This window comes from Nycticebus coucang, chromosome 7, assembly GCF_027406575.1.
Source record: "Nycticebus coucang isolate mNycCou1 chromosome 7, mNycCou1.pri, whole genome shotgun sequence".
In the NCBI taxonomy this organism is placed as follows: domain Eukaryota; kingdom Metazoa; phylum Chordata; class Mammalia; order Primates; family Lorisidae; genus Nycticebus; species Nycticebus coucang.
In genome coordinates, this window is record NC_069786.1 from 111,261,511 (window position 1) to 111,287,297 (window position 25,787).

The window sequence follows — 25,787 nt, forward strand, 5'->3', positions numbered from 1 at the left end:
TAAAAAATATTTTTTCAGACAAATTTAATAATTTAAATCTTTGTAAAGTATTAACATTCACTATGCAAGTATAATTTTGTATCATTATATATTAGTCCTCAAAGAAAATTAACCATGAAAGTTTCTAAGAATAACATATAACATTACTTATAACATTTTATATTTTGCCTTTTTGGCAATTGTAAGTAATTTATTTCTACTTTGGGAATTTGGATGATTTGAAGTTCTCAGCATGATTGGTTTAAAGTTACAATAGTATCAAGATACTAAAGTAGAATAACAAGGGGTTTGGGGGGAGAATACTGACAGTGAACCAAAGGGTATCACTGTAATTTTGTGAAATTTAAATTTACATGGGAGGGTGGCGCCTGTGGCTCAAGGAGTAGGGAGCTGGTCCCATACGCCAGAGGTGGTGGGTTCAAACCCAGCCTCGGCCAAAAATCACAAAAAAAAAAAAAAAAATTTAATGGGGAAATTTTGTAGTCTACGAGCAGGGAGTAGTAGTATGCACTGATTCTGTAAATAGACATTTGAAATTTAACTTTCTGAATATAATGGCAATAGTTAATACTAAATAGAGCTAAATTATAAAGCCTTTCCAACTTTGTTTAGTTCAAAAATATTCCATAAATGACCAATAACCAATGAGAAGACACCACAGTGATGATCTGTCTTTAGTAGCTTGCTCTATAGTCTTTCTATCCTCTCTCTCCTGGGCTTGGATGCTTTAAGGCTGAGTAAATTGCAGGGTAGCGAATGAGAAGAGATGAAGGCTTCAGAGTAAATGTGCTTTTCTCCCGATTGCTTCCTCGTTCCAGAAACAAGTGAGACAAACTCTTACCTTGGGACATCCGCTCTAGCTTTTCTTTACACCTGGAACACTTTTTAAGATGTCCTTTTGGCCAGTTCCCCTTACTAACTTTAGTCTTTGCTCAAATCTTATCTTCTGAGTGAGTCCAAACAGGATCACTAGATTTGATAATGTGATTTGCTCTTAGCCGCTCCCCTCCCAACCCCCCGTCCAAATCCCACAATCCATGGGATCCCTAACCTTGTCTGGTATTTTCTTCTTTTCACATTTATCACCTTCTAACACACTTTAGGATTTTTTAAACAAAATGACTATCCTCACCAACTAGAATACAGGCACCTTCCTTGGAAATATGTATGTATGTATGTATGTATTTATTTGAGGTGGAGTCTCATTTTGTTTTCCTTGGTAGAGTGCTCTGGCATCACAGCTCACAGCAACTTTAAACTCTTGCCTCAGCCTCCCAAGCAGCTGGGACTATAGGAGCCATCACAATGCCCAACTATTTTTAGAAACGGGGTCTTGCTTTTGCTCTGGCTGATGTTGAATGTGTGAGCTCAGGCAATCCACCTGCCTTGGCCTCCCAGAGTGCTAGGATACCACTCCTGCCCTCTTGGAAACATTTAAACTGAAATTTGGACATTTGATAGCTAATTTGTTTTTAGCTATTATTTGGAAAAGATGAGTAAACTGAATGGATAAATATAAGGTATGGTTTTAACAAAACAAATACTTATCTTTGCATTAAAAAATTACTATATATATTTTGAAACATTTTATACATGTAACAATATTAATGCTGAACTGTGAAAATTTGGGAATTAAAACTTGATTTTAATATTTAAAAAGATAAACAAACAAACAAAACAACTAGCCTACTGTTCCCCACCTGCCCACCCCTAGCAGTGGTGGAAATGCTTTGGCCCCAGGTCTTGAAAACAATGCTAATTGTAAAATGGAGCTACTTTTTCAGCCCAATGGTGTAAAAGCAAGAAGGACAGAATTTCAGCACTGTGGCACATTCATCAGTACAGTGTACAGCTTTGTATGATTCTGAATATTAGTTGAGCTAATATTTTCTATCATAAAAATGTACTAATTTTTTATTGGGCTAAAAATTGGAATAAAACTTATATAAATGTATTTTTCAAATTTAAAATGAAATTTATTTGATTTTATTTCTGCTTTATCTTCATAGGGTAAATGTGAACAGTCGCTTTATGGTCACATGCATTCTATCAATGATGCCACCTTTGCTCCTAGGGTAAGTTTAGTTTGACAATAAATTATTTTAATATTTTATTTATAGAAATTTATTTTTATGAAAACAATCATCAAAGTAAAAGAGTAGCTTAATTGGGTGAGGAGGAATTAATTATAAATAATGGAAATCTATGCACATAATGTAGGACTGCAAAATTTTAAATGACATTAACACATAAAATAAGTAGAGGCAGAAGTCAGGAGGAATTCTGTTGAACTCTATTCTACTTAAACACATTTTAAACAATCTTTTGTCTAATTTAGGCTTCAAAAAGTAAGTTGGATATAAACTGCACTAGATTTTAATGCAGAATCATAAAAATAAAGTTCTTGAAAGAAAACATGAATAAAAAAACAGATATAGAAATGGGAATTTTCTTCAGTTTAGAAAAGAACAATCTTGATTTGACAGCTTTGCAGTTTCTCACAGAAAAGTTTCAAATTTGTCTTCATATAAACTCATGACAAAACCAAAGTGTGTTTTATCTGCAACTTCACATATCCATTCAGATGTAAGGATGATCTTACCAACAATGCAAAATGTTGAACATTTGCTTTAGGTTTGCTGTAGTTTGAATGTGCCCCCCCAAAGCTCATGTGTTGGAAATTTAATCCCTAATGCAACAGTGTTTAGAGGTGGGGACTAAGAGGAGGTGTTAGGGTCCTGAGGGTTTCACCCTCACAAATAGATAATGTCTACTGAAAAGGCCCTTGAGGCCATGAGTTCTATCTCTTTCACTCTTTCTTCTATCCATCCACCTTCTGCTATGGGATGTCAGCACAAAAACCCTCATGAGATGCCAGTGCCATGCTCTTGGACTTGCCAGTCTTAAGAACTGTAAGAAATAAATTTCTCTTTTATGTATAAATTACTCAGTTTATGATATTTATTATAGCAACACAAAATAAACTAAAACAGGTTGTCTTCAAAAGCGTTCAGATAGTAATCATGGAAGGATGATTTAAGTTTGTTTCTTCTTGAATGAATGTGATTTGTCTAAAAAGATGACCTCTGAAGTCTGTTCAAATGGTATGATTTAATTATAGCTAACATTTTCATTTGTCTCCAAGTTCCCAGTGGAGTAAGAATCTTAATTCCACCTTCCACTTATTTTCCAATTAGCTGAAAAAGAAATCTGATAGATTACTTACATCTAACTTCAAAATGATAGCATAGTCAAAATTCTGTTATTATCATGCTATTATTCTTTTAGAAAGAATAATGCTCACTAAAAATGATATCGATCTAGCCGGGCGTTGTGGCGGGCGCCTGTAGGCCCAGCTACTCGGGAGGCTGAGGCAAGAGAATCACTTGGGCCCAGGAGTTGGAGGTTGCTGTGAGCTGGGTGAGGCCATGGCACTCTAACCAGGGCCATAAAGTGAGACTCTGTCTCTACAAAAAAAAAAAAAAAGAAAGAAATTATAGCGATCAAGGAATGTTTATTGCTCCAAGTGAAATTATGCTGGTATCATTGTCCAGCTTGGGAATTTTAATGATGGGCTCAATCACAATTATATTTTAATAGATTTGTCTTTGTTAAAAAATAGTCCATTTAATTTACTATAGTGAGCCAATTAAGTGAAAATTATTATAGTATAGATTGCTTCTAGATACTAAGAAAAATTTTATTTCTAGGAGAGTATAGAGATGTTTAAGCACTATGGACTCATGTGATACAGGATATAGTTTCATTCCAAAATTCTATTAAATGTCTTCTAGCTTTACATGCCCTAAGTAAATTAAATGGAAGCTAAAATGAAGTAAACTAATATTTTGTAAATCAGGCATTTTATTTTGGCAAGCAATATCATAGCTGAAAAAGACACCATTTGACATTCGAAATAGTAAAATTAATAAATATGGAAATAGCCAAAATAGATTTATTGAATTCACAATCAAGGAAGACACACATTAATTGTAAATATTTTAAAGAGCAAGATGATAAATATGAGGTCCATGTATCCAGTGTCAAAGTAGCTAACCTATTTTCATTACACACTTTGCTTTGTTCAACTAAAAGAACTGTTGTAATAGTATTTCAAATAAACATCCCACTAATTTCTTTTCTCTTGACTACAAATACTTATCAATTATTAAGAAAATGGTGTTTTTTATAACATTTTTAAGTGAAATTTTAATGACATATTGTTTTTAAAATACTTTATATCACATACCTGCTAAGGAAGGTCAGAAGGTTGGGAGGCAGCAGTGACTGCAAAGCACAAAAACTTTCACAGATCTTTTGAGACCATGGCATTGTAACACAATTCACATTCAAACAAAGTATTGGACAAAATTGTGGTAAGAAATGTGTGATATGGTTCATACACAACCAGAAAAGATTTTAATTAGTTGATATTAATTAGCTTTATTAATTGTTTGATGTCTTTAGGGATACATTACTAGTTAAAGTTACATTTAGCTATTTACATGAACTTGGTCTTAGGAAAATTCTACAAATTCAGATTTGGAAGCAGAAAGTACCAATATAAAATTCACTGTTCTCAAGCTAGAAATCTAGATATACAGAAAGAGGAATGATGTCAACAAGATTGCAGAATAGGAGGTAGACTCCTCATAACTCATCACAAAGATAAGAATTTTATACCCATACAAAGTCTCAGGAGTCTGAAAATTTAGGTAAGAGACTATAAAGCCCCAGGGGAGCCCAAGAGCTGGGGGAGTCATTAGAGAGTTCAGACCAGCGATAGTGTTAGTGGTCTACTGGTTGAACTCCCAGGTTCAAGCCAAGAAATGGCTCTGTTTCCCAAGGGGCTTGGCTGTATCCAATTTGGCCTTGAGCCTACACCATAATCATTTTCAAAGGGATCCAAGAGGGATTTGCCCACATTAGTGCTTCAGCAAGAGTATCATCAGTCTACTGTCTATGGTCTCGGCAGTGATCCTGAATGTTGCCCTGGGGCTCGGTGCCAGCTTCTCTCAGTTGAGGTTCCAGCTCAAAGCTGATTACACAATGACATAGAAGGAGACTTAACCATATTTTAAAGCCTAGAAGCTTAGGAGTCTAAGCCCCCATGATAAGCTTACCAACATCCATCCCACGGAAAATTCCAAAGGGACCCAGTCTCAGCACAGCCCCATCTACTGCAACTTAGGGAATACCCTATCTGTGCAGGGTCCTGTGTGGAGTTGTAAACCTGTCTGAATCAATGGGACAGATTTACCAGCTGCTGTCTCACAAAGGATTCTGAGGTGACTCAGTCACAGGTCCAGCTCCTCTTCCTGCAGTTAGGGACCTGTCTCATCTGTACAGAGACATGATGGGAAGTACGCCTGCTGGGCCACTGGAACAGTCTTTCAGCCTTGGTCCATGGTCGGCTTTCCAAATCAACAAAGGACCCTTATTTAGGTTTTCTTTAGGTCCATGTAGGCCTAAAAACTGGCCTCAACTTAGAGACCTTGTAAGACTTGCAGCAAATCTGGACCAAGAGGGTCCTTTAGTGCTGTGATAGCTGCAGGGTCACAGGGGTGGGGAACACAAAAAACAGTTTATTTAGCTCTGTGGAAGATCCTCTGAAGAAGAATGGACACAAACAAGCAAAACTAGGAGGAAGATTGGAATAAATATCCAATTCTTCAATGTGCAAGCATTGCCACACATTGATTAGCATCAGAAACATTCGGGTAAATATGACCTCACCAAACAGAGAAAATAAGGCACCAGAGACCAACTCTAAAATGATGAATGATGTGTGATGCCTCAAAGAATTCAAATAGCTTTTCTAAGGAAGCTCAGCAAAGTTCAGAACAAACAAGAGAAATAATTTAGACATTTATCAGAAAAATTTAACAAAGAGATTTAAATAATTTTAAAAAATTGAACAGGAATCTAAGAGCTGAAAAATATAATGAATGAAATGAAGAATGTAATAAAAAAGCATTGATAGTAGAATTTACAAACAAAAGAAAGAATTAGCCCCAAAACGGCAATTTGAGAATACATAGTCAGAGGAGAAAAAGATAAGCTAATCGAAAGGAATGTGGAATGCTTATAAGATCTGCAGAACAACATCAAATGAACAAACATGGGTGTCATTTGGAGTTAATGAAATGGGAAAGAAAAGAGAATGTAAAAGATTATTCAAAGACATAATAACAGAAAACTTTTCAAACATTTTTAATTACTATATTTTTCATAGGGTTCCTCTTGGATTATTTTAAAAATTTGCTGATTCATATTTAAAAAATGTCACAGTTGATTTTAGATGTATATTATTATTTTTTTCACCTTTTGATTTATAACCTTTATGAATTTTGAGCGATGGGACCATTTCTGCATTATCTTATTTTTCCATGTTGTCCAGAAACTTCCAATATCATTTTTTCCTCAACCATCCCAATGTTTATACCAAATCAAAAGTCCAATGATACTGATCTTGAATTCCATATTAGTATATCCAGTGGACATTCTTCATTACAGATTTTACTTTCAATCCTCACTTACAATGTCCTCTCTTCAATCCTGAGAAGTGAAATATCTGCTGGCATCACCTCTCAGTCTACTGTGCTGGATCTATTAAACTGTATCACGGCTCAATCTTAAATCTTTTTATCAGATTCTCTCCTTAAATCACACATCCAAACTTGTGACTTTTAATTTCATTGATAGGTTGATAATTTTTAAGTAAATTCCACTCTGACACCCCCTCCCTCGATTTATCATTAGCTATTTTACAACTCAACCTAATTATCTGTGACATCTCATTCAAATATTTTTAAAATGAAATTCTCACTTTTGCATCATCCCAGCTGATTCTTTTTGCCATAATATCATCTTAATAAATATCATCCTGTTCATTCTGATACAGAGCAGGAGGATATGTCATAGTTAGCAACTGTCATGGGGCTTTTTGCCTATTCATTTCCTTAAAAAAAATCTCTCTATGCTGAAATTCAGTGAAAAAATACAAGGATATATTCAATTTTTGTTTTACTCATTATGACCTTCATTTAGCATGATTTATTTATGTATATAATATTCTAAAAGATGATGAGTAAGGGAATGAATGTATGTCAAGTTCTGCACAAATATTAGTACAAGGCTTTCACCACAACACTATCTTGCTGTATCTTATTTATTTCAACTTTATTGTGCCTCCAAATTCTGTGGATACTGAGGTATAAACTAAGCTCATTTACCAGTATAGAGTAGCTGCTTCTTAGAAAGTTTTCATGGCATCATGGATTCCACGCCTTCAGAGTGTTGTATAGTTACACAATTCTGATTGCATTTGTTTTTCTAAGTATATTTTGGATTCTGGTTTTGCTATTCACAAGATACGTTATCTTGAGCAAATTATTTAGCTCATATTTAAAATGGATAAGAAAAGAGTGAGAATTGGTACCTATCAACTAGTAAATGATATTACTTCTACTACTCTTATTATTATTGCTACAAGGTGAGTCTCCATAATCCAAAAATCCAAAATCCAATATATTCCAAAGTTCAAAACTTTTTGAGCATGACACTACATAAGGGAAAACTCCCCACCCAAAGCCAGTGCTTTCTGATGCGTAATTGTACACAAACTTTGTTTCAGGCACAATATTATGAAAAATATTGTTTCAGATTACCTTCAGGGTATGTATACAAAGTACATATGAAAAATAAGTAAATTTTGTGTTTAAATTTGGGTTCCATTCTCAAGATATCTCATTTATATATGCAAATACTCCCAAATTAAAAAAAAAATTCAAAATCTGAAATGCTTCTCATCCAACACATTTTCATTAAGGATATTCAACCAGTACTGTTACTGGTGGTTCTAATATTCCCTTCTAGACATGTTTTCAAAAAAGTAGAAGTAAATAACATATACACAAAAATATGTACATGCACCAAATATATAACATGAATTCCTTGTAGTCCATAACTTGATTTCCTATGACATGATATCAATGGTATAAATATAAAGCTGTAGTACTTGTTGTACTTAAACAAGAAATATAAGAAAATAAAATTCTAAAATTATTCTTATAAGAAAATATGTAACTATTAAACTTGAGTTAAATCCTACAGAAAAAAAAAATGGACATAGGCTTCAGTAGACTCCTCATTTTGTCTCTTTCATATCAGGGTATGTTATGTAATAATTAGGCAGTTACATTTGTTACATTTGATGTGAGATAGAGTAATTGCTTTTCCTAATTCCACATATGTCAGTATGTAGACATAGATGGTTAATTTGCATTATATTTTCTTTAAAGCATTAATAAATAAAAACCTGCAATTGCATACCTAAAAAATGTTATCCTTACTCCATATTAGCAAAGAAAGATAAAATTCCAGTTTCTGAATTTTGTTTGTTTTCCAAGCTCAAACGGAAAATAGTATCAATCTCTGATCATTTATATAAAGAAACACAAGCAATATTTAGGTCATGCAGACATTGATCCTCTGAAGGACAAATGATGTCAGGCAGCATTTATACAGCAAAAAAATTCAATTTTGTTTACTTCTCCAGCAATTCACCTTGATGTCAGCACCATTTAGCTAGGCCAATAATAATAATATTTGATGTCAGTTCTTATTCATTACTGCACCTAGATGATGCATAAGTCAAAACTTTTAGAAATGTGGTAAAAAACTAAAGCAGGTTCTGTCTGTCTAGGGAAAATGGAAACAACAACAGAATATAAAATTAAAGGATATGTAATGTGCCATTTTTACTTTATATGTTATTTGAATTATTTAATGCCATGACATATTTAATAATTAATTTTATGTCTTTCAAATTCATCTCATCGTATGTACATATATATTGTTAAACTAAACATTTTATGAAACAAACTATTGCCTTTATACGTTTAGTATTTTGTAAAGAAAATAACTTTTGGTAGAAAATTAGATACTTTAAGATAAAGCAAAACAAAAAAAAAAAAAAAGAGTTTGTATAACCAGACTTTCAAAAATTAGTTAGAAAATTTGAAAGCAATCTAATACATTTTAAAATTACTTTATTAATTTATGTATTTATGAGACAGGGTCTTATTCTGTTACTCACTGGAGAGCAGTGGTGCAATCATAGCTCACTGCAGCCTCAAACTCCCAGGTTCAAGTCATCCTCCCATTTCATCCCCTAGATGGCTAGGCACCACCATGCCTGGCTAATTTTCAAAATGTTCTTTTCAGAGACAGGATCTCTCTGTATTGTCCAGGATGGTCTTGAATTCTCAAATTCCTGGCCTCAAACAATCCTCCTGCCTTGGTGTTCTAAATTGCTGGGATTAGTTAGAGGCATGAGCCATCATGCCTGGCCAGAAATAGAATAAAATGATAGAGGTCTTCTTTCTTTATTTCTACTTCATTTTGATCTTGTAAATTTAATGCTACAAATTACTAGAGAAAGAAATGGTAAATTAAGAGTATATAACTCTATGCCCCTCCCAATTTTAACTTTTAGTAAATCCTACCGTCAAATAGAATTGAGTTCATGCATTTGTCATTTCTTTGATGGGTCCATGAAAATTAAAGGCAAAGTGATTATGTCACATTTCTTGATAATTCCTCTTTGACTACAAAATTAATATTTAAATATCCTTTGTATGATTTAAAACTTTTCAGCATATATGAAATACATTCAGGAATGAAGTTTCTACTTAGCATTCCTTTACTGAGCATCTACTATGTCCTTGATACTCGAGGGTTTAGCAATGAAAAATACTAAGTCTTGGTTTTATAAACCCTATATTCTGAAAAGAATCAGAGACAATGAATAAGCAAACAAATGAGTAATCTTAAGAAGAATAAATGCTATATTTCAAGAATCACTAGGGTAAAAATAGAACAATAAGGTGGGAGTTGGAATTTATAATCTGATGATTAGAAAGGGGCTCTCTGATAGAATAAAATCCACAGATCTGAAGAAAAGAAATCAAGCATCCAGGTCTGACAACTGAGTTGCTGTGCTCATCCTAGAAAAAGTGCTGCGTACCTCATAGCTGAATATCACCATGGTCACCTCCAAAGTACTCCCATTGGGAAGCTATGCACCAATGTCAGCACCTAGTCCACCCTTCAAAGCAATTTTAGAATTCTTTTTCTGGAATGGCCATCAGAGCTGTCTTTGTATTACCCATGATGGTCCTGAATGATATTAAGGTGTCTTCCTTTCAACATTTGCTTTATCTTCTGGTAAAGAAAAAGGTCATGGGGGAACAGATCAGGTGAGTAGGGAAGGTCTTCCAATATAGTTGTTTATGGGCTAAAAACTTCCTCATACAGTGTCATACTAGCTGATGCATTGTCAAGACACAAGAGCCATGAGTTGTTGGTAAAAAGTTCAGGTGATCTTCATTTAACTTTTTCATGTAGCCTTTTAAGCACTTTTTTTTTTTTTTTTTTTTTTAGGCAGAGTCTCCCTATGTTGCCCTTGGTAGAGGGCGGTGGCATCCCAGCTCATAGCAACTTCAAACTCTTGGGCGTAAGCAATTCTCTTACCTCAGCCTCCCAAGTAGCTGGAACTACAGGCTCCCGCCACAATGCCCAGCTATTTTGTTGTTGTTGTTGCAGTTGTCATTGTTGTTTAGCAGGCCTGGGCTGGGTTCACACCCACCAGCCTGGGTGTATGGGGCCAGCACCCTACCCACTGAGCTACAGGCACCATCATGGCACTTCTTAATAGTAAACTTGGTTAACTGTTTGTACAGTTGGTACAAATTCATAATGAATAAACTCTTTATCAAAAAAAGTGAGCAACAAGGTTTTGACTCTGGATTTTGACTGACAGATATTTTGGGTTGTGAAGAATTGGCTGACATCTATTTTGTACTTGTATGCTCTATTTCAGGGTCCAATCTGTGCACCTATGTTTTATCACCAGTGATAACATTGTCTTGCCTCTCCAATGGATCTAGGCAAACTTCACTCTCTTTTATTTTTGTTGACCATTTTTGTATACACCTTTCTCATGCCAAAATTTTCAGTTATGATTTTTCTGTTTTAGTATCGGTGTTTGCTTGGTCTGTTATACTTCTTACACTCAGCCAATGATTTTGAGGCACAATTCGATAATTTTTTACAATTGTTCATCAGTTCTGCTCATCACTGACTGCCCTGACCTCTCTTCATCACCCACTCTCTCCCTCAAAAAAAAAACAAAAAAAACATTTAATCCATTTGTATAACGATTTTCTCATAGCATTATCCCCATGGACATGGATTAATACCGCCCTGATTTTACATGCACTCTTTCCAAGTTTAACAAGACATTTAATGTTTATTCTTTGCCATAATTCAAGCTTCAACATTCTCACAATGGCACCCCAAAATATGCAACAATAATGAACACCACTTAGCAAGACTTTGTCACACATCAACACAAACACAGCTGTGAGACGCTGATATACCAAGGGGATGAAAGCTTACTGAGTTATTCCTGCAGGGCTGCCAACGTAAGCACAAGGTGGCAAATTTGTGAACTGAATTGTCACACCCCATAGAACTGAATGAAGTGAATTCAAGCACAGGTAAAAGCAAAGGCCAAGTTCCTTTATGGAGGAACAGCAACACAGTGCCCATGAAATGAGCTAAGATTAGAGAAAGCAGGTGGAATATCCTGCATCAAATAGATGATAACTGGTAACCTAGATTGGTTTTGTGGGTTAAATGCGTCGTATAGTTGAGGAGATTTTTCTATAACTCTGTAGCATTATCTGTTTATACAAAGATACCTCAGCCATGAGAAGTGTGACAGTTTGTTTTTATGCATTACACCTTAACTTTTTTTTAATCCTGTAATTCTTAGTACAGAAGCATTGATCAATAAATATTCAATGATTAGTAAATGTCAGAAGATCATCACAGGTCATACTGAAGAGATGTTTAAGAGGATGTAATTAGGACAATGTTTACTGTAACAAAATTACATTTATTTTCTACTATTGATTTTAAATTTTATTTTAGAATATAATATACTTTTTCGGATCTCCAAGTTTTTCTGAGCATAAGACTACCAAAAATATTTCAAGATGTTTATTATATTTTATAAGAAATAATATCCTTAGAATGTTTGACTATTTAAGTATTTGGTCTTCTAATACAATAAAATTTCAGTTAAACAGATTTTAAAATACAAAAAATGTTCTGAATAATATCAAAATACAAAACAATACACTTCTTTCTAATTATATTCGACACCAATCTTAACTTGCATGTAATTTTAAAAAGTGTACAAAACTACATGAATTATATAATAAGCAGCATGAAGCTTTGGGAGATTATTTTACACATAAATAATGTCTAATGCATCATACATTGTCTTTAAAACACATAATTAGAGCAAAGAGAATTGTCACATAATTGACTCAGAAGCATAATTGCCAAAAAACTTGATTATCCCTGTAAAGTAATTTTCCGTACTTAATTTTGTGTTCTCAGGTGAATGGGACCTGAATGCTAGTTAACATGTCTTCCTCTAGAAGAGATTTAATTTGTATTCTGAGTGGTCCTGTAGAGAATATGTTTCTAAAGTTAGATTTTGCAGCAGGATTGGCTGGACTTTCCAGGGGCAGGTTTCACTTTGTTCTTGGAGCCTAACACACCCATCACCCTTATGCTCTGCTTCTCACTCCATCCCTCTCAACAGCTGGAGCAAAGCACTCCATGGGTTTTGGAAATTTTTTCCCCTATAATTTTTTTTTTTTTTTAGTTTTTTAACTTTTAATTATTATGAGTACATAATAATTGTATATGTGTATAATTAATCAAATCAGGGTCATTGAGGTATCCATTACCTTAGGCTTTTATCAATTCTTTGTGTTAGGAACATCCCAGTTCCACTCTTTTAGTAATTTTAAAATATACCCTAACTTAGTGTTGATTATAGGTACTATGTTCAGCTACCAAATAGTGTTCATTCTATCAAACTATTTAAGGGTATTTTTGTACCCATTAACTGCCCCCAGTTTATTGCCCTTCCCTACCCACCTTCCCAGCCTCTAGTAAACATCACTCTGTTTCTCTGTCTCCATGATATCAATTGATTTTGATATTTAGCTCTCATACATGAGTGAGAACAAGCAAGATTTGTCTTTCTGTGCTTGGTTTAATTTACTTGGTTTAATTTACTTCACATAATGCTCTCCAGTTCTAGTCATGCTCTTGCAAATGCCAGGATTTCATTTTTTGTGACTATATAATATTTCATTGTGCATAAGTACCACAACTTTCTTTACTCATTCATCTATTTATAGAAACTTAGGTTGACTACAACTCTTGGCTGTAGTGAATATTGCTGCAATAAACATAAAAGTGCAGATATATTGGCCTGGCACAGTGGCTCATGCCTGTAATCTCAGCACCCTGGGAGGCCAAGGTGGGTGGATTGCTTGAGCTCATGAGTTCAAGACCCATCTCTAAAAAATAGCCTGGTGTAGTGGCAGGTGCCGGTAGTCCCAGCTACTCAGGAGGCTGACACAAGAGGATCACTTGAGCCCAAGAGTTTGAGGTTCCTATGAGCTACGTACCATGGCACTCTACCAAGGGGGACAAAGTGAGACTCTGTCTCAAAAAAAAAAAAAAAAGTACAGAAATATTTTTGATGTGATTATTTCCCCACTTCCCAGTGGTGGAATTTTTGGATCATCTGATAATTCTATTTTCAGTTTTTTGAGGAATTTCCATACTGTTCTCCATAATGGTTGCACTGATTTATATTTCCACCAACAGTGCACAAGGGTCTTCCTTTCTTCAACCCTTGCCACATTAGTTATTACCTATCTTTTCGATAAAAGCCTTTGTAACTGGGGAAAGATGACATCTTTTTGGGTTTTAGTTTGCATTTCTCTGATGACCAATGATGGTGAACATTGTTTTGTATACCTGTAGGCCATGTTTATGTCTTCTTTTGAGAAATGTCTTTTCAGATCACTTGTGTATATCTAAAAGTGGATTATTTGATTTTTTCCTATTGAGTTCTTGTCATTAGTCCCTTGCCAGATGAGTAGTTTGCCAGTATTTTCTCCCATTTTGTGGGTTGTCTCTTCACTTTGATTGTTTCCTTTGATGTGCAGAAGTTCTGTAGTTGGTGTGACTCCATTTGTCTAGCTTTTTGTGCTATATTTTATTGATAATTGCATTTAACATTACATAGCAATACTGATGCATTTAACACTTTTGCCAATCTTTTTTTTTAATTTCAGAATATTATGGGAGTACAAATGTTTTGGTATATGGATTGCTTTTGTACTACTTGAGACAAAGTTATTCGTGTACCTATCAGAAAGTGTATTTTGCACCCATTAAGTATGATTTAATCCATCTCCTCCTCCCCGCTTCCACCTGTTGAGTTTTACTTCTGTCTGTGCCTATGAGTGTGGTTTGTTTAGTTCCAGTGTAATAGTGAGTACACGTAGTATTTGTTTTTCCATTCTTGCAATCCTTCATTAAAGAAAATGATGTCCAGTTCTATACAGATTGATTCAAAAGAAATTAATTTTTTCAACGTCTAAATGGAACTTCATGCTATACATATACCACATTGTATTAATCTTCTCATGAACTGATGGGCACTTGGGTTGGTTCTACATCTTTGTGGTTGGGAACTGTGCCTCAAAAAACAATCTTAAGTACAAGTATCTTTTGACAAAATGACTCTTTTCCTTTGAATAGTATTCAGAAAATGGGATTGTGGATCAAATGGTAGGTCTACTTTCTGTTCTTTGAGGAGTCTCCATACTGTTTTCCATAGAGGTTGTACTAGATTTCTGTATCACCAACAGGTGTAAGTGTACTTTTCTCTGCACATTCACACCCAGCGCCTATTGTTTAGAGTTTTTTGACAAAAGCCTTTCTCACTGGGATTAGGTGATCTCTTAATGTGATTTTTATTGGACTTCTTGAGTAATAGTGGGCCTGGAGCATTTCCCCAATGTTTTTTATTTATTTATTTTTTATTTTTTTGAGACAGAGTCTCACTTTATTGCCCTCGGTGGAATGTCATGGCTAGTGACATGCCCTAGTGTCATGGCTCGCAGCAATCTTAAACTCTTGGGTTCAAGTGATGCTCTTGCTTCAGTCTCTCAAGTAGCTGGGACTACAGATCCCTACCACAACATCCAGCTGTTCTCAAACTCCTGAGATCAAGTGATCCAACCACCTTGGACTCCAAGAGTGCTAGGATTACAGGCGTAAGGCACCACGCCTGACCCCCAATGTTTTCTTTTAGAAGTTTCATAGTTACTTAGATTGAAGGCTTTAATCCATTGTATTTGGTATTTTGTATATGGTGAGAGATAAGGATCTAGTATCATTGTTCTCGATGGAGATCCAGTTTTCTGAGAATTATTTATTGAAGAAACTGTCTTTCCCCCACTATAAATATGTTCTGGGTAGCGTCGTCAAAGATAAGTTCACTATAGATGTGTAGATATTTTGGGGGGTTCTCTATTCTGTTCCATTGGTTTATATGTCTGTTTTATGCCAGTTCTTGTGCCAGTTCTTGCGCTATTTTAATCACTACAGCTCTGTAGCATAACTTGAAGTCAGGTAATGTGATTCCTCTGGTTTTCCTTTTCTTTCTTTCTTTCTTTTTCTTTTCTTTTACTTTTTTTGCTTGGAATGGCTTTGGTTATTCTGGGTCTTCTGTGGCTCCATATAAACTTTAGGAATTTTTTCTGTTTCTGTGAAGAATGTCATTGGTATTTTGATGGAGATTGCATTATATCTATAGATTGGGGGTAGAATGGGCATTTTAACAATATTGATTCTCCCAATGTATGAGCATGGACTATGTTTCCACTTTATTGTTCCCTCTTCAATTTCTTTCTTCAATTCTTCATTATAGAAATCTTTCATTTCTTTGGTTATGTTTACCATAGAAATTTTATGTATTAGTTTCTTTTTTACATTGTTTACTGCTGACATGTAGAATTGCTACCGATTTTTGTATGTTGATTTTCTATTCTGTAGCCTCACTCCTTTTGTTTATCAGTTTCAATAGTATTTTTTTGTTGAGTCTTAGCTTTCTCTAAATATTAAGACCACATCATCTGCAAATAAGGATAATTTGACTCCATCCTTCCATGTTTTGATGCTGTTTATTTCTTTCTCTTGTCTAATTGCTCTAGCTAGAACTTCTAATACTATGTTGAATCACAGTGATGAAAGCGGGCATCCTCATCTTATTCTGGATTTTAGGGGAAAGGCTTTAGTTTTTCCCCATTCATTATAGCACTTGCTATGGGTTTGTCATATGTGGCTTTTATCATTTTGAAATAATTTCCTTCTATACACAGTTTTTTCAGAGTTTTTTTAATCATAAACAGATACTGAGTTTTATCAAATTATTTTTCAGTATCAATTGAACCGATCATACTATTGATATGATGCATGACATTGATTATTGTGCATATGTTGAACCATCCTTACATCCCTGGGATGAATCCCACTTAATCATGATGAATTATATTTATAATGTGTTGATTAATTCAGTTTGTTAATATTTTGTTAATGATTTTTGTATATATGTTCATCAGAGATATTGCTTTTTTGTTGTTGTGTCTTTCCATGGTTTTGGTATCAGAGTGATATAGAGCTCACAGAATAAATTTAGGAATATTCCTTCTGTCTCAATGTTTTGGAATAAATTTAGTAGAACTGATATTAGGTCTTCTTTGAATGCTTGGTAGTCTTCAGAAGTGAAGACATCAGGTACTGGGCTTTTCTTTGATGAGTAAGGTTTTGTTAATTCTTCTGTCTTTTTTCTCGTTATTGGATTATTCAGGTTTGAGATTTCTTCCTAGTTCAGTCACGGTAGAGTGTATGTTTCTAGAAATTTAGACATTTCTTCTAGGTTTTCCAATTAATTAGTACATAGTTACTCATAGTAGTCTCTAAAGAGCTCTGGAATTTAGCAATATCAATTGTAATGTCTCCTTTTTCATCTCTGATTTTATTTGGTTGGTCTTCCTTTTTTTCTTAGTGTGGGTAAAGATACGCAAATTTTATTTTTAAAAAAATCTAACTTTTCCTTTGTTGAATTTTCTTTTGTTTTAAATTCATTATATCTGCTCTGATCTTTATGGTTTCTTTACTTTTACTACTTTTGTGTTTGTTTTGCCTTTTTTTCTAGTTCTTTGAGATCCATCTTTAAGCTGTTTATTTGAAGTCTGCTTTTGTTGATGCAGTTTTTTTTTACAGCACTTATTGCTGTAAACTTTTCTCTTATTATTCCTTTTCCCGTATCTCATACATTTTGATATACTGTGTTTTCATTTGTTTCAAGAAATTGTTTAATTTCCTTCTTACTGTCTTCATTGACCTAGTAATCATTCAGGAACATACTGTTTAACTTCCATGTGTTTGTATATATTCCAGTATTCCTCTTGTTATTGATTTATAGTTTTATCTCATTGTGGTCAGATAAAACAATTTCATTTTTTTGAGATTTTTAAGACTTGTTGGGTGACCTAATTTATGGTCCATCCTTTCTCGAGAATGAACTATGAGCTGAAAAGAAGAGTGTATATTCCATAGCTGTTGGATGGAATTACCTATAGGTCCATTTGTTCCATAGTGCAGGTTAAATCTTATGTATCTTTGTTGATTTTCTGTCTGGGTGATCTGTCCAATGCTGAAAGTGAAATTTTGAAGTCTCCAACAATTTGTGTATCAGGGTCTATCTTTCTCTTTAGCTCTGATAATATTTACTTTATATATACAGGTGTTCCAATGTTGAGTGCAAATATATTTAGAACTGTTATATCCTTCTGCTGAATTTTCCCCTTTATCAATACATAATGACCTTCTTTGTCTCTTTTTTTTATAGTTTTTGTCTTGAAATCTATTTCATCTGATAGACGTGAAGCTGTTCCTTTTTCTTTTTGGTTTTCATTTGCATGGAATATATTTTCTCATCCCTTTATTTTTACTATATGTGTCTTTAGAGGTGAAGTGTGTTTCTTGCAGACAACATATGGTTGGCTCTTGCATTTTTATCCATTAGACCACTCTCTTTTGATTAGAGAGTTTAGTCTATTCAGATTCAGTTTCATTTTGCTAAGACCTTTACATCCCACATTTACTAGGATTCACATATACCCTTGTAAGATGCACCGCAGATGTAATCCCATTAATCCCCCTCCCACCACCTATCTCCCCCCTCCCTCCCCTCCCTTTCCCCCTTCTCCCTATTCTTAGGTTGTAACTGGGTTGTAGCTTTCATGTGGAGGTCCTACATTAAGGTCTTAGCAAAATAACTAAGAAAATGCCACAAAAGCTATGTTAACTAGTGTGATGAAAATGTGTCAAACGGTCTATGAACCAAATGTATGGTGCCCCATGATCATACTAATGTACACAGCTATGATTTAATAAAAAATAAAAAATAAAAGAAATAAAAAAAAACAGATTCAGTTTCAATGTTATTATTAACAGATAATGACTCACTACTCCAATATTATTATTTGATTTCTGGTTGTTTTGTGGTTCACTCTTTTATTCTTACTTATTTCCTGCCTTTCTTTGTTAAAAGTGATTTTCTCAGTCAGGTGCAGTGGCTCATGCCCGTAATCCTAGCACTCTGGCAGGCTGAGGCAAGAGGATCTGTGGAGCTTAGAAGTTTGAGGTCAACCTGAGCAAGGGTGAGATGCCATCTCTGCTAAAAAATAGAAAATAGAAAACAGAAAACAAAAAATAGCTGGGCATTGTGGCATATGCCTTTAGTCCCAGCTATTTGGAAGGCTGATGCTGGAGGAATACCTGAACCCAGGAGTTTGAGGTTGTTGTAAGCTAGGCTAACACCATAGAACTCCAGCCTGGGCAACAGAGAGAGACTGTATCTCAAAAAAATGGGAGGGCGCCTGTGGCTCAAGGAGTAGGGCGCCGGTCCCATATGCCAGAGGTGGCGGGTTCAAACCTAGCCCTGGCCAAAAACCACAAAAAAAAAAAGAAAAGAAAAGAAAAAATGGGATGGGATTTTCTCTGGTATCATGTTTTAATTTCTTGGATTTTTTAAAATGTATTTGTTGTAGGGTTTTTGATTTGAGGTTACCATGAGGTTTACAAAATATATTTTATAACCAATTATTTTAAACATATGAATATTATATTTACAAAGAAACAATAAAGAGTATTACAGAAATTCTACCTTTAAATCCATGTCTCCCACCACATTTTAACTGTTTCCTGTTTCTATCCATGTATTTGTATACTATCTATCAAAAAGTTGTAGTTATTTTTGATAGGGTTATCTTTTTGTATTCCTGCTCCAGATAGTGTTATGCCTGGGAGGTCCCCAGAGACCACACAGCCAAACAAGCTGAATTTGCAAGGGAGTCTTTTATTGAAGAGCTAGCTGGTGACTGACTCAGTGTCCCAACAAAGGTTTTCTGAGAGTAGCCCTGAGTGTTTAAGGGATCGGATTTTTAAGGGTTGCTCTGCATCCTGGTTGGCACACAGGCTGCCCACATGCATCCAGGTAGGGTAGCAAGCATTGTACAGAAGCAGAATTTTCTGGTTAGTTAGCCATACATCTTTGTTTTAATATTTTCCCCCTTACATCTTAGTGTCAGTGCTTTCCCCACCTGGTATTGTTTAAAGGTCCATCCAGGGACAGGTCATACCTCCCAGTCCATTTTTCAGGGAGTTAGCCAAGCAAGAAGTCAGTGAGTACTTTCCTATCTATCTTAGGAGTAAACCAGACTCTCCATTTCGTTGAGGGCTTGCAGCCCATAAATTTTCCAGGAGTTAACTGGTATTTTTCCACTTTAGCCTACGCCTAACAATACAAGTATTTATACACTGCAATTGTAGCAGAAGAGTATTCTGTATTTGTGCACTCACTATTACCAGTGAGTTGAATAACTTCAGTTAAATTCTTATTGTTCATTAAGAACAATTGTTCATTGTTCATTGTTCTATTGTTCATTCTTATTGTTTCATTCAGGTTGGAGAACTCCTTTAAGTATTTCTTGGAGGACAGGTCTGATGTTTGTGAAATTCCTTAGTGTTTCTTTGTATGGGAAAGTCTTTATTTTTCCTTCATGTTGGAAGGATTTTTTTTTTTTTTTTTTTTTTTGGAATATAGTATTCTAGGGTTATGGTACTTCTCCTTCAGCACTTTGGATATGTCATGCCACTTTCCCAACCTAGAAGATTTTCACTGAGAAGCCTGCTGCCAGATATATTGGAGCTCTTTTATACATATTTTTCTTTTTCTTATATCCCTTAGGGCATTTTCTTTATTTGTGACTTTTGGGAGCTTGATTATTAAATATCTTGATGTAGTCTTATTTGGGTTAAACCTGCTTGGCATTCTCTGGCCTTCTTGTACCTGAATGTTGATATCTTTCTGTATATTTAGAAAGTTCTCTGTTATTTCTTTGAATAAACCTTCTACCCCTATCTCTTCCTCTACTCCTCTTTAAGGCCAGTATCTCTTAGATTTGGCCTTACGAGGCTGTTTTCTAAGTGTTGTAGGCATGCTTCATTCTTTTTTTATTCTTTTTTCTCTTCTGACTATATATTTGCACATACCCTGTCTTCAGTCTCACTAATTCTTTCTTCTGCTTGGTCAATTCTGCTTTTGAAAGACTCCAATGCATTTCTTACTTTGTCAGTTGAATTCTTAAACTCCAGAATGTCTGCTTGGTTTTTATTTTATTATTTCAATCTCTTTGTTAAGTTTCTTTGACAGGCTTCTAAATTCCTGGTCTGTGTTGTCTTGAAGTTCATTTAACTTCTTCAGTGCAGTTCTTTTGAATTCACTGTCCGAAAGATCTTACGTTTCCATAACTTCATGTTTGGTCACTGCTATCTAATTTGGTTTGTTTGGTGAGGTCATGTCTTGTTGGGTTTTCTTGATGATTATGGATGTTCTTCAGTGACTGAGCATTTAAGTGTTAGGTATTTATTTTATTCTTCACAGTCTGGGCTTGTTTAAACCCATTCTTCTTGAGAGATGGCTTTGTATCTATTCTAAGGAAATTGAGTTTTGTGATGTGAGTCCAGTCAATGCATCCATATCAGCACTGGATGTGCCCCAAACCTAGTAATACTGTGACTCTTGTAGATTCCCGGTGGTACTGTCTTGGTGGCCTTCAGAAATTGCTCCAGAACTGCAGCTTTTGTGGCTGACAAGCCTTACAATTTTAATTTACTTCCCAGGCTGCTTTTTGTTAGCTGGTTGTGGGGCTAGCCAAGATGGGATTGCAGGGTAAAAGATTTCTCTCTGGTAAGGCTGTTGTAAATGATCTCTTTGTGGGCACTAGCTGAAATATGCCCTATGCTGTGTTCCGCTGTGCCAGGGAGGTTCTGGGTTTCGATGCAGAATCCCACAATCACGTCACTCTCTTTCCCTGGGGAACACAGATTCTCTCTCCACTGGACATGCCAACAGGGCATTGTAAGAGAATGGATGGGATGGCATAGGCAATGCTAGACTGTCTTTTCTGCCCACAACAGTATCTCAGTACCTCTTTCTTTGAAATAATGCTACTACCAGGTAGTGTGATTGCACGCCTGATTTTTTTTGGTTCTTTGAAGGGGCTTACTTGCATGGATAGTCGTTGAATTCGATGTTCATGTACAGAGACAATGACTGGAGATTTCTATTCAGCCAGCTTGCTCTGTCCCCATCTGCAAATACTCAGCACTTTTCTGACTACAGGAAATTAGGTGCTATATGTAGCTTCCACTTGGAGACAGATTTATTGTATTTTTTCTAAAACATTTAAGTTTTCATTTTTTTTCCTTTCCCCCTGTCTTCCCTTACATTCCTTTTTCTTTTCTCTTTAAGACTTAGCAAATATTCTCTCACTTGCTACTTGGGTTATAGTGAAAAGAAGAATTTTTGGTTTCTAATATAATACTATGGACCTGGGAACCTCGAAAACTGGTTTTACTGTCTTTTCCTTTATCATGACAATCCAGTTTGACAACCTTTTCCCATATTCCTCTATTTCATATATTTATTATTGATGGCTTAATACCAAGAGCTGGGTTAACTAGTTCACTTACTTGTTAGTTGCTGACATTTAGTATTATCAAAAAGAGATATTCTTAGATTAACCATAAGTAACAATGAATAAGTGAAATAATGTGGAAATTGCTGGGGAATTCAGGGATGGGTTAAATCATTATGTGTTGGTGGGATCCATTGGGACCTGGTAACATTTAGATCTTTTACTCTGCATGAGCTAGAGAAAATTATGTCCACAAAGAATCTTAAATATAGATTCTGTTTCTTTCTGACGAAGTATTGGCCAAAAGCATTCAAAAATTTCTCTTTTTAGGTAGAGGGATAGAATTTTATCAGACATAGTTGGTTTTCCTGTTTTATTTTTATACCTAAAATGTTAATGATAAATTTTTGTGCCTTTATAATATCATAGCTTTGGTTTCTCTGAAGAACATTCTATTGATACAATTCCATATTTTCAAGGAAGTATGATTATTTTACTAACTAAAAAAAAAACTTTAAAGTTTCTAAAAACTTAAGGGTAGCAAATGGAAACAGAATCTCTTAGTGTTATGAAGTTTAATCTAAAATATATAGCCATACTCTCTAATTTATTTTTATAAATCAAACTGGTTTTGAGTGTATTTTATGCAATCACTTCAATATCATGTAGAGGCAAAAAGGTGCAACACCTTTCTTCATTCATCATAAAGGTCATAACTTGTCGGTGTCGCAGCGCCTCCGACCAGCAGAGAGGAGGACACCAACCAGGGTTTCAAAGGCACTTTATTGCAGAACAGCTCGCAGAACCGATAGCGATCTCTCTACCCGGGTAGCTTCTTCTTCTTCTCCCTCTCTCCCCTCCCTCTCCTACCACTCTTATGCTGTAGCGGAACCAATCACAGAACAGTACATGTGCACAGGGCATGCACAGCTCATTCACAATACAGTGGAGCAGACTCAAGCCACGAGCACAGCATGCGCCCTCAGGGCCAATAAGGAGAACTTCCTTATAGTTGTTTACCACTCAAGCGGAGAGGAAACACTTCCTCACAGCGCCATGTTGGCAAGTCTGGGGTGTGTCCGGAGCAGCCCCTGACAATAACTAACACTCCTATAACAAAATACAAGTTACCAAGAGAAAAATATAACAACTTATGTATTCAGGACTTTCTGTGACATGGGAGCCTTCAAAAATGAAGACCTAAAAACCCAAGGAAAACTATTTTTATGCTTAGATTTGGTAAGGAATGGACAGCTGTGTAGAAATCTGACTGGACAAAGGGATGTGATCTAATGGCAACAGAGGGAAGGGGGAAACTCAGCAAGGTCTGACTGTTCAGACTCTTCTGGGCCTCTTGTGTAGCATCCCTTCCTCTTTGGTATGAGACAGGATCCCTCTGGAAGGAGGGTCTTCAAGGGAGAAGGGAGGAGAGAAAGAGAGTAACCTTTCCAGATTTTATGGCTTGCTTTTGGTAAGAGAAGCTCCAGCTTCTACAACCGACCTTTGGGAAGAGGAATTCTGGTTTCTATGTCTCACATCAGAAAATATAGGGAGTCAAGATATAAGAGGGCAGAAAAAGTTTACAGTGACCTTGTTTCTGAGAGTTTCCAATCTTCTTCAGCTCAAAATATTCGGCATGCCAAGGTGCCATAATTTGGGGTATTATGTTCTGAGCCCAAACAGTGGCAATAGCCAAGTACAGCCGATGGTTGTAAACATGAATCTTAGTAATGCAAACAGCATGATGACACAAACCTATTTACAGATTATCATCTTTATATATAATGGAACTTGTCTGAATTTATATGACTGTACTTATGTACATATTAAGAGATAATAAATTCACTGCAAGTTACTCCAGCAATGTTATTGCAATGAACACTATATTAATCAATAATAATTGGCTACTTTAAAAGAGACCTTTGCCAGTAGAGTAACATCTTAGGTTACAACCACAATAAATAGAACAGATCTAACATAATCTGTATGTCTGCGTCATATCATGTCTTCTGCAAGGAAAAGGGGCAAAAGCACATTGTTCTTAAGAATGGTTATTAACACATTGCTTGCATTTTTGCTAGATTAGTTTTATTTCTCCATGAAATATAAAAATAAATATTTTTAAAAGGCATATCTAAACTCTTAAGAAGTTATTATGATAAAATTACTAGAAAGATGAATTTGTACATTTTTTATAGTAAGCTCTCTATAAATGTTTATGGAACTGAATTAGATGAAGAACAAAATCATCTTTTTCTGATAAGGGAAGAAATAGATTTAACTGGAATTTTGCTGTTTGTGGCTAATTTTGCTGTTTGTCTGGTATGGACATCCAGAAGCCCAAGTTCCCTTCTGACCTCTAATCACTGCTATAGAAGTCTAGCACTCCTCTAATTCTCATTCCCTGCCCTCTGTCTTTCATTACTCTGGGAATTATAAAAGGACTGACTTCTTCCCTTCATAAAACACAACAGATTAATGAATTTAAGTGTCTGCATTATTAAAATTGTCATCCCTGGTGTACTATTTCAAGTGCCATATCAACTGTGGCTAGCTTTTACTCTTCAGGGGGTCCAGAGATGTTCAGTTCCTTATGTAAATTTATGCAAAAACTGCTCTAACAGTATCACATGCTGTTCATTTCTAATGCCAAAAGGAATGCTATATTTTTTGGTAAATGGAAAGAGCAAAGTGGAAGAGATCTGAATTACAGGTTACGAAATGGAATATTGGCCTTTTCATGGATAGAGTTTGGGAAAAAAAACAGGAGATATATGTTTAATTATGTTAAGTCAAAGTCATCAATTTGTTCTTATATATATGAAATGTAAAATTGCAGAGCAATACATTTTGTCTTGGTTAGGAGGGGTACAAATTAGCTTCTCCAAGATGATTCCATATCTTACTAAGGTCTAAGATGACATTTTCCTTTTCTATATTGTATCTCTCCTGTCCTTTCCCATACAACATTCAATCACCTGTCACTACACCATTCTAACAGAGAATGCTTGTCTGGTTGTTACGTGACAAATGACTGGCCAATTATTGTATCAAAACTTTTTTTAAATTTCATCTTCTGAAAGTATGTACAAATTTCTTTGGTTAGCTCATCATGAGAAAAGAAAGTAGACTAGTGGTGAGATAGAAATTGACTATTTTAGAAAAAAGGGGTGCATGAAAGCAGCTTGATTCAATGGATCAAAAAGTTACAGAAATTTAGTAGTTAACAAATTGATATTTAAAAATATTTGTTCTTTAATTGTCAAATTGGATCACCCATTTTCAGGGGTTATTTTGAAAAGTAAAATCATCAGTGAAAGCTTCATTGAAATATAAATAAATATGGCATAATGTAGCATAAGGGCTTTATTTAAAGAGTTGTTTAGAAGGAAATAAGTTGATGGGCAGGAGGAAAAATTCCTCAAGTTATAATCACTGTGTCAAAAATCAATTAATAACATTCATCAACATTAAATCAAAAAGCTCTGAATAAAGACCTTATGTCTTATTTACATATGAGTTTATTACAGATTTCTTGTTGATAAAATGGATTTTGAATTCAGTCTAATTGAGTTTCAGATCCCATTTACCACTTACCAGCTGTGTGAGTTAAAAGTAGGCTCAATTTCCTCATATGTAAATGGAGATATTACCCTGTACCTCATAAACTCATCAGGTTAATCCTGTTGGATGTTAGATGTATTTAAATTTCTGTAAGTACCCTCAAGCTTTGTTTTGCGATGCTGTTACTTAGAAATTGTTTGATGCTTTCAGGTTGACTTTTAAGAT

At 35.1% G+C, this 25,787-nt stretch overlaps 1 protein-coding gene across 1 annotated transcript in view; it reads left to right on the forward strand.

Annotated features, from left to right (window-relative positions):
• SPAG16 (sperm associated antigen 16) overlaps positions 1-25,787 on the forward strand; it is a 996,461-nt gene that overhangs the window by 692,397 nt on the left and 278,277 nt on the right. The window contains exon 14 of the mRNA XM_053597632.1: positions 2,010-2,075. Coding sequence (XP_053453607.1) covers positions 2,010-2,075 — 66 coding nt within the window. The remainder of the gene's footprint in view (positions 1-2,009; positions 2,076-25,787) is intronic.